At 56.0% G+C, this 14,373-nt stretch overlaps 1 protein-coding gene and 1 long non-coding RNA gene across 11 annotated transcripts; one reads left to right on the top strand and one right to left on the bottom strand.

Moving 5' to 3' along the window:
* Positions 1-1,601: 1,601 nt before the first annotated feature.
* On the bottom strand, positions 1,602-10,565 carry LOC111170211 (uncharacterized). Its single transcript, XR_002643378.3, has 3 exons — positions 7,654-10,565; positions 7,476-7,570; positions 1,602-4,662 (listed from the first exon to the last, which is right to left on the bottom strand). It is a non-coding gene; the product is annotated as an uncharacterized LOC111170211 (long non-coding RNA).
* Positions 6,687-14,362, top strand: ATXN7L3 (ataxin 7 like 3). 10 transcript variants are annotated; one of them, XM_089900013.1, is made up of 13 exons: positions 6,687-6,905; positions 8,262-8,372; positions 8,668-8,800; positions 9,004-9,175; positions 9,367-9,464; positions 9,650-9,672; positions 9,999-10,044; positions 10,197-10,282; positions 10,611-10,679; positions 10,931-10,992; positions 11,268-11,339; positions 11,433-11,590; positions 11,704-14,362. In XM_089900013.1, the coding sequence occupies exons 2-13, from the start codon at positions 8,322-8,324 to the stop codon at positions 11,850-11,852; spliced, it is 1,119 nt and encodes a 372-aa protein (XP_089756139.1). In that variant the 5' UTR covers positions 6,687-6,905; positions 8,262-8,321; the 3' UTR covers positions 11,853-14,362. The 10 variants fall into 10 exon arrangements, with proteins under 10 accessions (XP_089756139.1, XP_089756136.1, XP_089756141.1 ...); XM_089900010.1 differs by having other exon boundaries at positions 9,978-10,044; XM_089900015.1 differs by having other exon boundaries at positions 6,690-6,905; positions 10,254-10,282.
* The last annotated feature ends 11 nt before the right edge of the window (positions 14,363-14,373 follow it).

Raw genomic sequence — 14,373 nt, 5'->3', positions numbered from 1 at the left:
AGGTGTGTTCCCTTCCCCGCCCCACCTCCCCAAATCCACAGCTTTGGGAAGAGGTCTGCAAAAGCTGCTTTTGCAAGCTGTCCTCCTAAACCTTCCCAGCCATCCCCCTCATTTTGGTACCCTGATTCCTAGATTCTTCGTAAGCCAAGCCACCTTGCCTCTGTGGGTTTAATTTTTGTTGGTTTGTTTTTTATTAAATTTTGGCTTCTCTCTTTTCTAAAAAAAACAATCACATCAGTGACCTATTTAATTGGGGCTTTGTGCATTTCCACCTTCCCCTGCGAATGGAAGCCAAGGGATGGGGAAGAATGGGAACTCTACCTAGGAGGTGGGATGGGAAAGGTAGGTCCCCTTCCCAGAGGAAGGCAGACCATCTGCTTTGCCTTAGCCATGGTGCTGTGGGGGGGGAGGGGGTGGCTAGGGAGGGACACTCCCCACTCCTACTCCCATTTGTCCGGATCCTGGAATTAGGTACAGGGGTCCGTAAGGTTCTATTTCTTCCCAAGAGCCCCTGCAAAGAACCCCATTACCCTGAGTGCCCCTGCGCTGTTGTGTTTTAGCGGAATGTGTTTTCATTTAAAAACAACTTTGAATGGGGCCCTTTTTTTTTTTCCTGTTTTAAAATTTGAAAAATTCTTACAGTACGAACAGGGCTGTGGGGGGGGGGGAGTTAGTGCTGTGAGAGGTGACTCGGTGCATTTTGGCACTGGGATGGGACGGCTGGGGTGGGAGGACCCTCACTCCCACCCCACCTTCCGGTTTTTTCCTGATATTTAAGAAGTGTTTTTGTAGGTTTCAACAACAACTGCAACTTGAATTTGCATCATGGGAGGTGGGAGGGAATGGCTTAGAGGTGTCTGCCTAAGCTGAAGGCCAACTGTGGAAGTTTTGTTTTCCCTTTTTTTGTACAATAAAGTAAAAAACAAACATTTGACTGCTGTCTGATCACTGGACTCAATGAAGGGCGAGTAGAGACAGGGGCGACCGGACAGTCTCAATGTGGAAAGACCCTTGAAGCCAGCTTGTTTGCCCCTTCTTTCTAGAACCATCTTCCTCATCCCTGACGATTCTGTAGGCAGCCTGCCTTCACATTGTTTCGTGCTACTGTTCTTGCACTTTCTCAATTCAGTTTGTTCACCTCGGGTTGTCAGACCACTAAGGCCTAAGAATTTGGGAAACAGATACATTATTTTCTCCCGGAATGCACTGCCTTGAAAAACGGAGGTGATGAATGAACCATTAGGGTCGGGGTGTTCACCATGGTCATGCAAGGGCTTATCTTTGGGAGTTGGTGTAACCCTCCCACCTTGAGCCCTCAGCCTCACCAGGGTTAGGAATGACTTTCCTAGTGACCCAGACCTCTGATGGGAAGTGGGCTGGGCTGAGATGACTTGCTCTCTGATGTTAAGGAGGACAGCCTTCCCTCCACAAGCCTTGGCTGGGTTCCTGCAACCACCAAGGGCTAACGACCCAGGGCCATCTAAGACCTCTCCCTTCACCCCACACCCCTCTCTCATGCTTGGCCAAACTTCTGAAAACCTCCTTGCCCCTCATCGTCTCCCATTTCCTCACCTCCCACCCACTATTCCTCTGAGGTGACTCGCTGAGGTCACCAACAAGTTCATCAGTTACACCCAGTGGACACTTGTCTGTCTCTCTTTTTTTAAAATTAATTTGGCTGCTCTGGGTCTTAGTTGCGGCACAAGGGATCTTTTAGTTGTGGCATGTGGATTCTTAGTTGCGGCATGTGGGATCTACTTCCCTGACCAGGGATTGAACCTGGGCCCCATGCATTGGGAGTGTGGAGTCTTAACCACTGGACCACCGGGGAAGTCCCACTTGCCTGTCTCTTGACTTCTTGGTCTACTCTGCTGGCATCCACTCCTTCTCATTCTTTTTTTTTTTTAATAAATAAGGGATTGATTTTATTTCTTTTTTTAATATTTATTTTATTTACTTATTTGGTTGTGTGGGGTCTTAGCTGTGGCAGGTGGGCTCCTTAGTTGCAGCACATGGGCTCCTGAGTTGTGACACGTGGGCTCCTTAGTTGAGGCATGCGAACGTTTAGTTGCAGCATGCATGTGGGATCTAGTTCCCTGACCAGGGATCGAACCCAGGCCCCCTGCATTGGGAGCGTGGAGTCTTATCCACTGTGCCACCAGGGGAAGTCCCACCTCCTCCTCATTCTATCCTAGGTGTTCAAGTCACTCCATGAACCCCCAGTTATCACCCATAGTAACCATTCCAAAAGGTGGCCTCTATAGAGACCGCTTTTCCAAGCTGCAGACCCGTACAGACTTCAGTGTATCCTTCGGGATATCTTGCAGGCACCTCATACCTCAAGACCCCAGATGGTCACTAACTATCTGGTCATTCAATCTAGAAATCAGTGTATCATCCTTAAGTCCTCGCTCCCTATTTCATCTCTTAGTGAAAGGAGGTGAAATTCGCTCACCTAGACCCGTCCGTTCCATTTCCCGTATCTCTCTCAAATCTGTCTACCTGCTTCCATCCCCATCCTCTTCAGGCCATCACCATTGCTCAACTTCTGCAAAGACCTAAAACTGGTCTTCCTGCTTGCTCTCTTGCCCCCTACAGTCCATTCTGCACACAGCAACCAAAACTATCTTTTTAAAACAAATCTGATGACCTAACACTTACAACTCCTTGTCTTACAATGACCCTAAAAGGCCTAACCCTTGTTTCCCCTCTCCCTTCTCTCACTCCACTCTTCCTAATCACTCACAAGGATCGAGCCAAGGGATCTGTCTTTTGTTCCTCAAGCATGCCTACCACAGGACCTTTGCACTTGTTTTCCCTACCCAAAGTGCCATTCCTCCAACACTACAGATAGCTTGTTTTTCCCATCCTTCAGACTTAAGCTCAAATGTCACCTCACAGGCCTTCCCTGACCACCCTCTCTAGAGAGGCCTTCTTCTACAACTCCTTGTTTCTGTATCTGTTTACTTGTTCATTGTCTATCTCTCCAAGTAGAAGGCAACGTATCTGTTCATTCATTACAGTAATCCCAGCACCTAAAAGTGCCTGGCATACATTTTACAGTCAAGAATTATTTGTTGAGGGACTTGCCCGGCGGTCCAGTGGTTAAGATTCTGTGCTTGCACTGCAGGAGACGCAGGTTCGATCTCTGGTCAGGGAACTAAGATCCCACATGCTGTGCAATGCAGCCAAAAGAAAAAAAAAAAAAAAAGGAAATATTTGTTAAATGAGGGAATAAATAGGGTCCACAACGCCCTGGGGGATCTGGTGCCCTTGCTGGCCTCTCTGCCCAACTCCAGCTACACAAGCCATCCAAGATTCAAACACACCACACTCTCTTCCCACATTCTGCCTGTGCACATAACCATTCCCTCTGCCTAGAATGTTCCTCTTCACCTCTCTTCCTAGTTAATTCAGGGCTCCACTTAAAAGACCACTTCCTCCAGGGAGCCTCCCCTGACTAAAAGATCTCTATGCATTTGTTTCTTCAGCAGCCTGGATGCCTTCACATTCAATCTTTCTTCCACTTCAGGCTTTGCTGGGCTGTAAGCCCCACTAGGACAAGGTCTGTGTGTCTCTCTGGCTCACTGCACTTCGCCCAGAGCCTGGACCAGTGTAGTCCTTAGTGTTTATTGACTGGTGCTAACTGTGGAGACCGGGCACGTGCCCAAAGAGGTCACCACCACAGACTGCTCAGGCCAAGTGCCAAATGAATAGTACAATCCAGTTTTAAAGGAGTTTCTTGTGAGGGTGGCCAGGGGTGAAGTGAGGAAGGATTTAGGTAAACAGGGAGGAGATAGGAAGGCTTCCTGGGCATGTGTAAATTCCTCAGGGCAGGATGTATTGCACATATTCCGAGACTAAGAAACAGATCAGGGTCATCGGAGTGGAGAATTCCTGATTCACACTGTGGAGACACCTGAAGTCCTGGCCTCACTACTTTGCTCTAGACTCAAGTTCAAACACCTTCTGAGAGTCTCCACCAGCTGATTCCACAGTAACTCCAACATATCTCAAACTGAACTTGTCATTGTCCTGTATCCTCACATCTCCTCCTCAGAGTTCCCCATCTTGGTTAATGATGTATTCAGGGTCTCTCTCTCCTTTACCCCACACATCTCAAGCTATAACGAAAACCTACTACTTCTAAGCTATCCAGACTCCACATTCCAGAGTGATCTACTTAAGATGCAAGTCAAACAGTTCCCCTTGAGGACTCCTCACAGCCTGTAGGGTTAAAGCCCGCAGACTCCTCAGAACACCCTTAGTCCTGCATGGTCTGCCCTGCTTACTTCTTGCTATATCCCCATATATTCCTATGTTCCAGCCAGTGCCCAGACTCCTGGGCACTTCACTTTTTTTTTTTTAATAAATTTATTTATTTTTGGATGTGTTGGGTCTTCGTTGCTGCACGCAGGCTTTCTCTAGTTGCAGCATGCAGGCTTTCTCTAGCTGCAGTGAGCGGGGGCTACTCTTCATTGTGGTGCGCGGGCTTCTCATTGCTGTGGCTTCTCTTGTTGCGGAGCACGGGCTGTAGGCGGGCGGGCTTCAGTAGTTGTGGCTCGCGGGCTCTAGAGCACAGGCTCAGTAGTTGTGGCGCACGGGCTTAGTTGCTCCGCAGCATGTGGAATCTTCCCGGACCGGGGCTCGAACCCGTGTCCCCTGCATCGGCAAGCGGATTCTTAACCACTGCGCCACCAGGCAAGTCCCTGGGCACTTCACTTCTGAAACTTCTGTGTGAGATATCTAGTGCCTTCTTGGCCTGCCTTGACCTGGCTCCTCTCCCACTAAAAGCAGCCTTTCCTGACCAACGCTTTTACATCATTTGATTCCTTCACCTGGCCACCTCTGTCCCCTATGGTCAGCTCCAACCACCGGTGGAACCCGTGGCCCCTGCAGTGGAAGCGCAGAGTCTTAACCACTGGGCCACCAGGGAAGTCCCGAGCTCTCTTATTCTTATTACACTGGCAATTATTTTCCTACAGATCTGTTTACCCCACAAATTGTGAACTTCTTGAGGAAGTATAACTGTCTTATTTTATTTTTGCATCCCAGCACGGATGCACCATAAGAATTCTTAACAGCGCACCGTAAGAGTAACAGCTAAGATTTATCAAACACACTGAGCCGAGTTTCTCCGGCACTGACTTGTCAATCCCCACAACAACCTAATGAGATAGGTACTATCATTATACCCGGTGACAACAGTGTAAACTGGGGCAACAGAGAGCTCGTTTGCTCAAGTTCATTTGTCAAGTCCACAGATTTAAATTCAGATGATTCCTGGTCTTAACCACTTAGGACTACTGCCTCTATAAATGCTTGCTGAAGACTAAAGGATCAGTGATGGTCCCGAAGTATATGATTTAAGACTTTCCTCATTTAATCTCATCTTCTGAAGGAAGAGGGCCGTCATATACCCGTTTTAGGACTCCAGACACAGAGAGTAACTGAGATGGAAGCGCCAGTCTAAGCATCTACTGCGGCTGGGAAAGGCCCTTTGCTCCAGAAGAGGGACTGTGAGAGCGCGCGGATATGGGCACACACTGGGGAGTAAGTAGAACTGGGTCGGAGTAAGGGTCTGGCCACTGACTGGCAAGCTGTGGAGAGGAGAGGTGGGGTGGGGGGCGGTCCAGCGTGGGTTCCGGAAGCAGGAAAGGCGAGCAGGTGTGGGATCTAAATTAGGATGACGGCGGGGAGGGCGCTCCGCTCAGACTGGCACAGCTCGGCCTCTGCCGTCAGCGGAGGACCCTCAACTCGGGCGTCTGTTGGTTCTCAGGCCTGGAGTGGGCTGAGACCCGCCCAGGAACACGGGGAACCGAGGCTCGGACGAGCCCCCTTCAGGTTTTCTGGCCTGAGTTGCTGCGTCCCACTTCAACTCTGGCCTCTTCACAGAAGCGACTGCACGATTCGGGGTGAACTCCGGGGTGGGGGCGCTGGGGGGAAAAAGAGCCGGGAGCCCGGAGGGAAGGGCGGGGGAGCCTGGGCCGGAAGGCGTCCCAGGCTCGGCTGGGAGCCGGCGCTCTCTTTCGACGCCACCCGCTGCCCCCGCCCCGGAGCCGGCCGGGACGGCACAACGTCTCCGCCCCCAGCGCACCGCGCACCTCACCTTGAACGCCGCTCCACCCACCGCCATCCTATTGGGCCGGCCGGGCCGGGGCGAGACGGCAATTGGCCGAGGTGGCTCCCGAAGGCCCCGCCCACCTCCCCGCCCCCGTCCCTGTCCGCCGGTACTTTGGACGGCGGCGTGGCGCCCCTCCTCCCCGCCCGGTCCCCGCCCCCTGGAGCAAATGCTGCCGAGCTGCGGCCGCGGGGCAGATGCACGCGCTCGGGCCCTTCTAGCAGGCGCGAGCAGTCGCTGGGCGCGCGAAAGCGAAAGAAGGAAGAGGAAGGGAGGGCGGGGGCGGGGTGTTGAGGAGGGGCGGGAGGAGGAAGAGGAGGAGGTTGGAGCGCGCTCGCGCTTGGCCTCGCGCCCGCGCGAAGGGAGGGGGGAGAGGGGCGCGCGCGCGCACGCTCGCGTTCTCGCTCGCTCCATCCATCCATCCTCCGGTCGCGGCACGCGCGCGCGCTCCGGGCTCGCGCCGCACCCCCCGCCCGGGAGAGGCGGGCTGGAGTGGGGGGCGGGGGGAGGGGCGCGCGGACGGCGCGCGGACTGCGCGCGGGCGGGGTGAGGTGAGGAGGAGGAGGCGGCGACGGGACGAGAAGGGAGGGGAAGGGGCCATGGCCGCCCGGTGAGGCGGCGAGGCGGGGGGGCGGCCCGACCCCCCGGCCCCGGGCCCTGGGCCCCGGGGAGAGGCGAGGACGGACCGACGGACATGGGGCTCCGGAGCAGCCGCCGCCGCCGCCGCCGCCGGAGGACGCGGCCCTGAGAGGCCGCCGGGCCCCGGCGCGGCCCCCCGGGCGGGGTGAGTACGGGACGGAGACGGGGACGGGGGAGGGGCCTGCGGGGGGCGGGGGGCGGGGCCCGAGGCGGGGCTTGGGCCCCCTCCCCCCAGGTCTGGGTCAGCGCCCCTTCCCCTCCCCCCGGGCCGCCGCGGAAACGCCCGGCTTCCCCCGGCTTCCCGGCCCGGCCGGGGCCCCCCGCTCTCCCCCTGTCTGGGTCCCCCCTGGGCGGGGCAGGGCCGGCCGGGGAGGGGGCGCGGGGCCTTTGTTAGGGAGCCAGGCCCCAGCCCCCGGGACAATAGAGACACCCTCCCGGACTCCTCTCCCCGGCCGGCCGGGGCTGTCGGCGGGCGGGGAGGAAGAGGGGCCGGGACGCGTCCCACTCTGCCCACTCTCTAAGGGTCGGTCTGTCCCGGACCGGCGCCGGCCTCCGGCGGCTCGGCTCTCCTCCCCCCAGTTGGTATGATGCAGCAGCAGTGCCGCAGGGACGGGGGAAGAGCCGAGGCCCGGCCTCCTACCCTCCCCAGTGCCCCCGGCTCATTTGTCAGTCCCCACCCCACTCTAGGCCGGCAGCTCCTTAAACTCGTACCCACCGTTCAGAGGGGCCCCGGACTGTGGGCGCTGTTTCTGAATCCTTTGGTGGGGATTCCTGGACTTTGGGGCTCTTGGAGAGACTTCCGGGCTGGTCCTGAGGGAGGGAGGGTGGTTATCTAAAAGAAGAACAGGTAAGGGGAGTGCCCACTCTTGGCCTGCCATTCCACCGGACTCTACCTCCTCTTGCTCATGGTGGCTAGAAATGCCCCTTTAGCTCTAGATTTCTGTGGGCTCTGCTCCCCTTCTGTAGTGGCAGGCTTATTGCAAGGGAAGATAGAGTGGGGTGAAGGTTGTAGGGTCCTAGGGCCATTCCTACTTCTGGTAGCAGTACCCCCCCAAGTGGACATCCTGGCTGAAAGCAGAGGTGGCTCTGAGGAGAGCCTAGCGAAGGGAGGGGAGTGTATTTAGGAGTCTGTGCAGTTCTTTGCCACACCCTGTGGGTTTGCTTTGAGGCCTTAGAGTTCCTTCTCCTCCCCCTGCTGCATTGCACCATGGGTATCGAAGAGGGGTTTGAGTTTTGGGGACCTGGGGGGAGCTGCTGCCTCCTGTAGACCCAGACTCTGATTGGCAGTAGAGTCCAGGGCCTGAGTTCAGGCTTGGGAAGGACTAGGCCGCCCTTGGGTTTCAGGCCCTGAAGGACCATCCAGACTTAGTGAGCCTAGGCTTTAGGGAGAGGTAGATCCCGATGCCACCATTGAGCTCTGGGCAGCGAGGTGCGGAGGGGAGGTGGCAGTCATCAGAGGTGTCTTGGACTCACACCAACACCCCCACCCCCATGTGTGCAGCCGTGTTGCCGCCCGCTGTGCTATGAGCAGTCAGAGCGCCGTCTCCACAAGAGTTTACAAATGAAAATGGAGGAAATGTCTTTGTCTGGCCTGGATAACAGCAAACTAGAGGTGAGGGCTCCCCCACGTGTGCCTCCAGTTCTTTCTCTTGATGTTTCTTCGTCACTTTATCTGGCGTCCGAACCAGAGAGGAATTTGGGTAGTCAGCCTTGTTCCTTAAAGGGAATAGCCAGCTAAGAAGGCCCGAGGATCCAGAAGAAGAAAGAACTCGAAGTCAAGATGGGGAAAATGGCAAAGAAAGCATTATTTTTGACCAGGGCGAATTGGCAGATTTGGTTGGTGAGAGTTGCTCTCAGTCCATGGGACTATGACTCTTGTGACCCTGGATGTTCTCCCCTGGGCCCAGGCCATCGCTCAGGAGATATACGCGGACCTGGTCGAGGATTCTTGTTTGGGATTCTGCTTTGAGGTACACCGGGCTGTCAAGTGTGGCTATTTCTTCCTGGACGACACGGACCCTGATAGCATGAAGGATTTTGGTGAGCTTCAGGGTTGAAGGAGAGCAGTCTAGCCCTGTCCTGGGAGTGCTTGGAGGGTCCTTCTCTGGCAGCTGCACCACATGTAGAACGTGGAGCTCCTGTGAGCTTAGGCAGGGGCTTTGAAGAGGCCATGGGGCCATGGGTGGGAACGAGAGGTGAGGGTCCCCTGCCCGCCCTGATCGACACGCCTCTCCTGTCCCCAGAGATCGTGGACCAGCCGGGGTTGGACATCTTTGGACAGGTTTTCAACCAGTGGAAGAGCAAGGAGTGTGTTTGCCCCAATTGCAGCCGCAGCATTGCCGCCTCCCGTTTTGCTCCCCATCTGGAGAAGTGCCTGGGAATGGGTCGGAACAGCAGTCGAATCGCCAACCGCCGGTGAGGGCTTCTCCCCCTGCTAGAACCAGAGCGGCTCACCTTTTGCAGCCCGTCCCATGGTGTAGCCCTCCAGGGGCATTTGTAGGGCACAGAGGGTGGGTCATGCTTGGCCCCAGATGCTCCATTCTACCTGTGAAGTCGGGGGCAGAGAGGTGGCAGCCTTGACCCTTCCTCTTCCCTACCCTTGGCAGGATTGCCAATAGCAACAACATGAACAAGTCTGAGAGTGACCAAGAGGATAACGATGACATCAATGACAACGACTGGTCCTATGGCTCAGAGAAGAAAGGTGTTTGGGGATCTGGGGAATTTGGGGGCCATTGGGGTGAGGCGGGCTCGCAGGAATTGGGTATGTAACGGTCACAAGTTGTTATCCTGAATGAGGGGGGAGAGTGTAGCTTTGTACTTTGCTGTAGGTGCCCTTAGATTGGGAACTTAAAGTGACCCTACCTTTTATCCTTTTGTCCTACACAGCCAAGAAGAGGAAATCAGACAAGGTGAGAGCTGGGGCAAGCATGAGGGAGATTTGGGCGAAGGACACATACCCTCCCCTTTGGGTAGGGAGTCCTCGGGTGTCTTGACTCAAGTCTGAGGTCGCTGGGTACCTCTCTGGGTTCTGGGATGAGGGTGTCTGGTGGGCAGGAGGGCAGCAGAGGCCTTGGGGGAAGGTGGGAGGAGGGAGTCTGGGTAGACGGGCCTCTTACTGATGGGGAAGAGTAGGGATTTGAGGATGCTTCTTTGTCAAATCTTTTTTCCTTCCCTGGGTTCTCGGCTCCCCCTTATCGTTACCCTTTCCCCAAAGCTATGGTATCTCCCATTCCAGAACCCCAATTCCCCTCGAAGATCCAAGTCTTTAAAACACAAAAATGGTAAGTGGGGCTGGAACAACGGGAGTGATTCTAGCTGTGTCTTCTGGGACTCATTGCTGGAGGGCAGAGGGGGGCGCGGGGGGCGGGCCGGGGTATCGAGGGAGGGCCTGTGATCCTTCTGTCACCCCCACTTCCTCTCTGGTTATTTTCAGGGTTCTCTGTCTGTACCTCTGCATCAAACACCCTTCCCCTTCTTTTTTCTTCTTCAGGGGAACTTAGCAATTCGGATCCTTTTAAGGTGAGTAGGGGCTGCCCCTTGTAGGTTCCCTCTCATTGTCCTTGTTGTGAGTTGCGTGGGATTGGACAAGTGGGGATCAGAATGCTGACAGCCAGAAGCACTAGATGGGGTATTTAGGTCTTGCATATGTATGTTCTCTGTAGGTCCCAACCCCTTACCCCTGTGCAGGTGGGATGGAAGGGATTGTTGGAAAACTGCTGGGCAGTCTTAAGGCCTTCTCACTTAGGAAGGGATGAGAGGGACTGATTCTGCAACCTCGCCCCCCCCCCCCGCAACCTCCCTTCTTTGGCTGCCCCTTCTCTAACCTTTAACTCTGGTTCTTGCCCAGTATAACAACTCAACTGGGATCAGCTACGAGACCCTGGGGCCGGAGGAGCTGCGTAGCCTGCTCACCACGGTGAGGGACCAGGGAAGGGGAGGCCCTCGGGAGCGAGCTGAGCCACAGGCAGTGGTTGAGGCCCTGAAAGAGGCTGCTGACATGGCAGTGAGGGCACCTAGGTCTCTCTCTGGAATTAGGCTTCCTGGCCATTGGTGGTCTGGGGCCGTCTGCCGTGGACACCCTGGGGCCATTTCTGCTTACAGTCTAGCATGTGTACAGAAGAGAATGTCTAGTGTCTAGAGTAGGCTTTCCTCCATCCCTCCTTTCAGCTTATATTCCTCTTCCAGCAATGTGGGGTGATTTCTGAACACACCAAGAAGATGTGCACAAGGTGAGCTCAGAACCTAGGAACAGGGCCAGGGGGCCCTCCTGCACACTCACCCTGGGCACACGGGTCGGGAGTACCCCTGGACTTGAGCAGCGGGACTCCCACCCTTCCCCTCCCCTCTTCTAATGGTCAGGCCTTAGGCCACAATCTGGGGGCTCTCCGTTCATCCCTTCCCTGCCTGTGTCCATCCCTCCCACCTCTGCTGAGGGGAGGGGCTTCACCTGTATTCCTCAGACCCTTCCTGCCTTGTCAGGGTCTGATAATTCTCTCCCCACCAGGTCCCTGCGCTGCCCCCAGCACACGGATGAGCAGCGGCGAGCCGTGCGGATTTATTTCCTTGGACCCTCGGCGTGAGTGATCCTCCAGGAAAGGTGGTGGGTTGTGGAGATTAAGGATGACGATTGGTATCCCTGAAGCCCTTCTCTGGCCTCTTCCCTTTCCAGCGTCCTTCCAGAGGTCGAGAGTTCCCTGGATAATGACAGCTTTGACATGACTGACAGCCAGGCCCTGATCAGCCGGCTTCAGTGGGATGGCTCCTCCGATCTCTCACCCTCTGATTCAGGTTCCTCCAAGACGAGTGAGAATCAGGGATGGGGTCTAGGTAGGTGATACAGATGGGCCCCAGGGGCTCTCTGCCCGAAGCCAAAGACGGGGAGCACCTTGCGTTCCCCTGCCACAACCCTCCCCTCAACCCTCGCGCCTCCTTCTCTTCAGGTACCAACAGCTCCGAGTCACGGAAAACCAAGAAAAAGAAATCCCATCTGAGCCTGGTAGGGACTGCCTCTGGCCTGGGCTCCAACAAGAAGAAAAAGCCAAAGCCTCCGGCACCCCCGACGCCCAGCATCTACGATGACATCAACTGACTTGGGTGCAAGGGATAGCCTTTGGCTGAGCAGAGCCCTCCCTCCCGACCCCCACCCAGGTGGCATAGCCTGGCAAATGGACGGCTGCTGGGGGTTTGGGCTTGGGAAGTTTGGTGGGCCAGGCAGGCAGAGGATCCAATTATGCACCCCTGGGGGGTGTCAGGGTCTTCTGCGATGGAGCACGAGCCCTCGGCGTGCAGGACTCAGACCTGGACATATTATGCCTTGGACATAAGTTCGGTGGGGAGGCGGTTTTCCTATTTATTCTGTGAGTTACTGGATGTCCAGCTAGGCCAGGGGCCTGACCTGGGCACTGTGCCAGGGCACTGCCGCCCCCCCACCCCAGGAACTGGACTAAGCCCTGCCGAGGAGCATCGTGGCTACCCGGGAGGCGGTGGGTTGGAAGCTGAGCCTGGAGGGGGGCCTCCCCCAGCTGCCCTCAGCAATGTGAATGGGTCCGGTGCTTGCAGCTGAGGAGCAGGGCTGGGCGTGTCCTGTCTGTGTGCAGAAGAAGCCTATCAAACACCCCCATCCCAGGGGTAGGCAGGCACAGCGAGCTGTCTGCTGAGGTAGGCGTCCAGAACTGCCGCCGCCTTCCCTGCCCCTCACAGGGGCAGCCCTTTCCCCTCAGTCCCCATGGGCCTCCTTGGCAGCAGGAGCTGTCCTTTTGTTGTTGGGTGCCAGGAAAGGGCCTCCAGCCTCTACAGCTTCAAGGGCAGGGGGAGGGTAGGAAGAGGGAGCTGTGTATCAAAATGACTCCCCCCCTACCTCTCCTCCCTGACCCAGGGCTGGCGAGGAGTGGGGCCCCAAGGTGAGAGGGAACGGTGCTGCTTTATTTGAAATGTTTTCTTACCTCATTCCCTGCCCCAGGAAGGGGCCCAGCCTCACCCTCCTGGGGTGGCCCCATGTTCCTCCTGCCTACCCTGCCCCACTGCCCTACCAGGGCAGCCCAAGTTCCCAACTGCTGCTTGCCACCCCCTCTTTAACCTTGACCAGCTCCAGTTCCTCTCTCGATGCTCCTGCCTCTGAAGCCTGCCCTGTTTCCCCTTCCTTAGCCGCTTTTAAGTTATTTATTCTGTACTTGTGGTTTGGGGCTCTGAGGAAAATCCTGATCTTTTACTTCTCCCCCCTTGCTAGGAGTGGGGCAGGAAGAGAGGGTGGTCTCTGTGCTCTGGGCTGTCAGCGGAGGGGGAAGGGGTGCCATGCCTAGACAGTGCCCCTCTGTGGGACTGTGGTGCCAGTGTGCCCACCTGCCTGGTCTACATCCTGAAGAGATGTATCGTCCCACCTCCACGCGGGCACCATGGCTCTCAGGAGCCGAGCTGGAGGCCTGCAGTCTGGGCGGGGAGCAGAGCTGACTGACACAGGCATGGAGTTGACCCTGAGCCATGTTCTCTGGCACTTGCAGGACATGTCCCCTGTCCTCCTCCCAGGAGGAGCCATCCCACATTTGGGTAGCTAGTACCCAGGACTGGTTGGACTGATTTGGGTTAGGGACCCTAGAGGGTTAAGGGAACAAGTGATAGGGCTGTAGTACCCTGTCTGGAACCCCAATCTCCCCCGGGGTGGCTCTGATTGTGGCTGACGCCTGGTTACAAACTGGTTTTTAACCCAAGAATTGTTGATTATTTTTTAAAAAGCCAAATTTTGGCAGGAGTTAGAATAAATCCTGGGGCCTGGGCTCCTCTGTTCTCGCTCTTCCACAGCCTTCTCCCTCTAAGGGAAGCCAGAGGGAAAGGAGGATCTCAGCCAGCCTCCAGCCTGCTCCCAAATGAAGACTTGGGAGTAGGTTGAAGGTGAAGGGAGGAAGGCCGCGGGCCACTCTTCCTTCTGAGAGGCAGCTGCAGCTCAGGCCCTAATAAGTACACCCTTTCACCTCTGGCCTCTCCCTTTCCCCCTTCTGGTTGGAGGAGGGAGAAGTGGGAAGTAGTTTGGGAACTGGTTTGTCCACATCCACTTCCCCATTGTTCCCTGGCCCGCCCTCAGGGCAGAGCCCCCTGCCCAGGCTGGGTAAGAGATGGGCTTGGTCCAGCAGAGACCCTGAGGGAGCAAACCCCTTTCCTTCCGGGGAGAGTGTGCCCCCCCTACCATGTAGTTGAACAGGGGCTAGGAGCTCCCCACTCCCTTCCCTCTAACAGCAGGCTGTGTGGGTTTCAATTCCCATCCTTCCCACCCCGGCTAGGTGTCGTCCACCCTGTATTCTATCATGTGTCTGAGTGTGTGTGGGGGGGTTCTGTACTAATTTCCATGGCCGGTGGCTTTTCCTTCCATGCATCACTCCCCCCCGCATGCCCAGGGGCCACCCGCCTGGCATTACCGCATGCTGGGGTCATTGGGGGAGGGGGGTGGGGCTCACGCTGTCCTGTGGTCTTGAGATTTTTATTTTTGCATATGTAATCCATCCTGTACAGGTAGCTAACTTTGTAAACGCTGTGTATTCCCCCTGCCCCCATGGCTGCTGGTGTAAATAAACTGCATCTCCCGTTGGTAGCCCGGCCTACCCACCCTCACTCCCGTGTTG

Source organism: Delphinapterus leucas, chromosome 19 (assembly GCF_059928025.1).
Source record: "Delphinapterus leucas isolate spDelLeu-1000000601 "Yukka" chromosome 19, BTC_Dleu_Yukka2, whole genome shotgun sequence".
Lineage (NCBI taxonomy): Eukaryota > Metazoa > Chordata > Mammalia > Artiodactyla > Monodontidae > Delphinapterus > Delphinapterus leucas.
Note: the sequence above shows the minus strand (reverse complement) of the source record. Positions and strands in the feature narration are given on the sequence as shown.

Bases quoted from the DNA above. Each gene is read 5' to 3' on its own strand.
- ATXN7L3 (XM_089900010.1), top strand. From the start codon at position 8,322: ATGAAAATGGAGGAAATGTCTTTGTCTGGCCTGGATAACAGCAAACTA. The intron at 8,801-9,003 runs GTGAGCTTCAGG...TCCTGTCCCCAG, and splicing joins TGATAGCATGAAGGATTTTG to AGATCGTGGACCAGCCGGGG. The intron at 10,680-10,930 runs GTGAGGGACCAG...CCCTCCTTTCAG, and splicing joins TGCGTAGCCTGCTCACCACG to CTTATATTCCTCTTCCAGCA.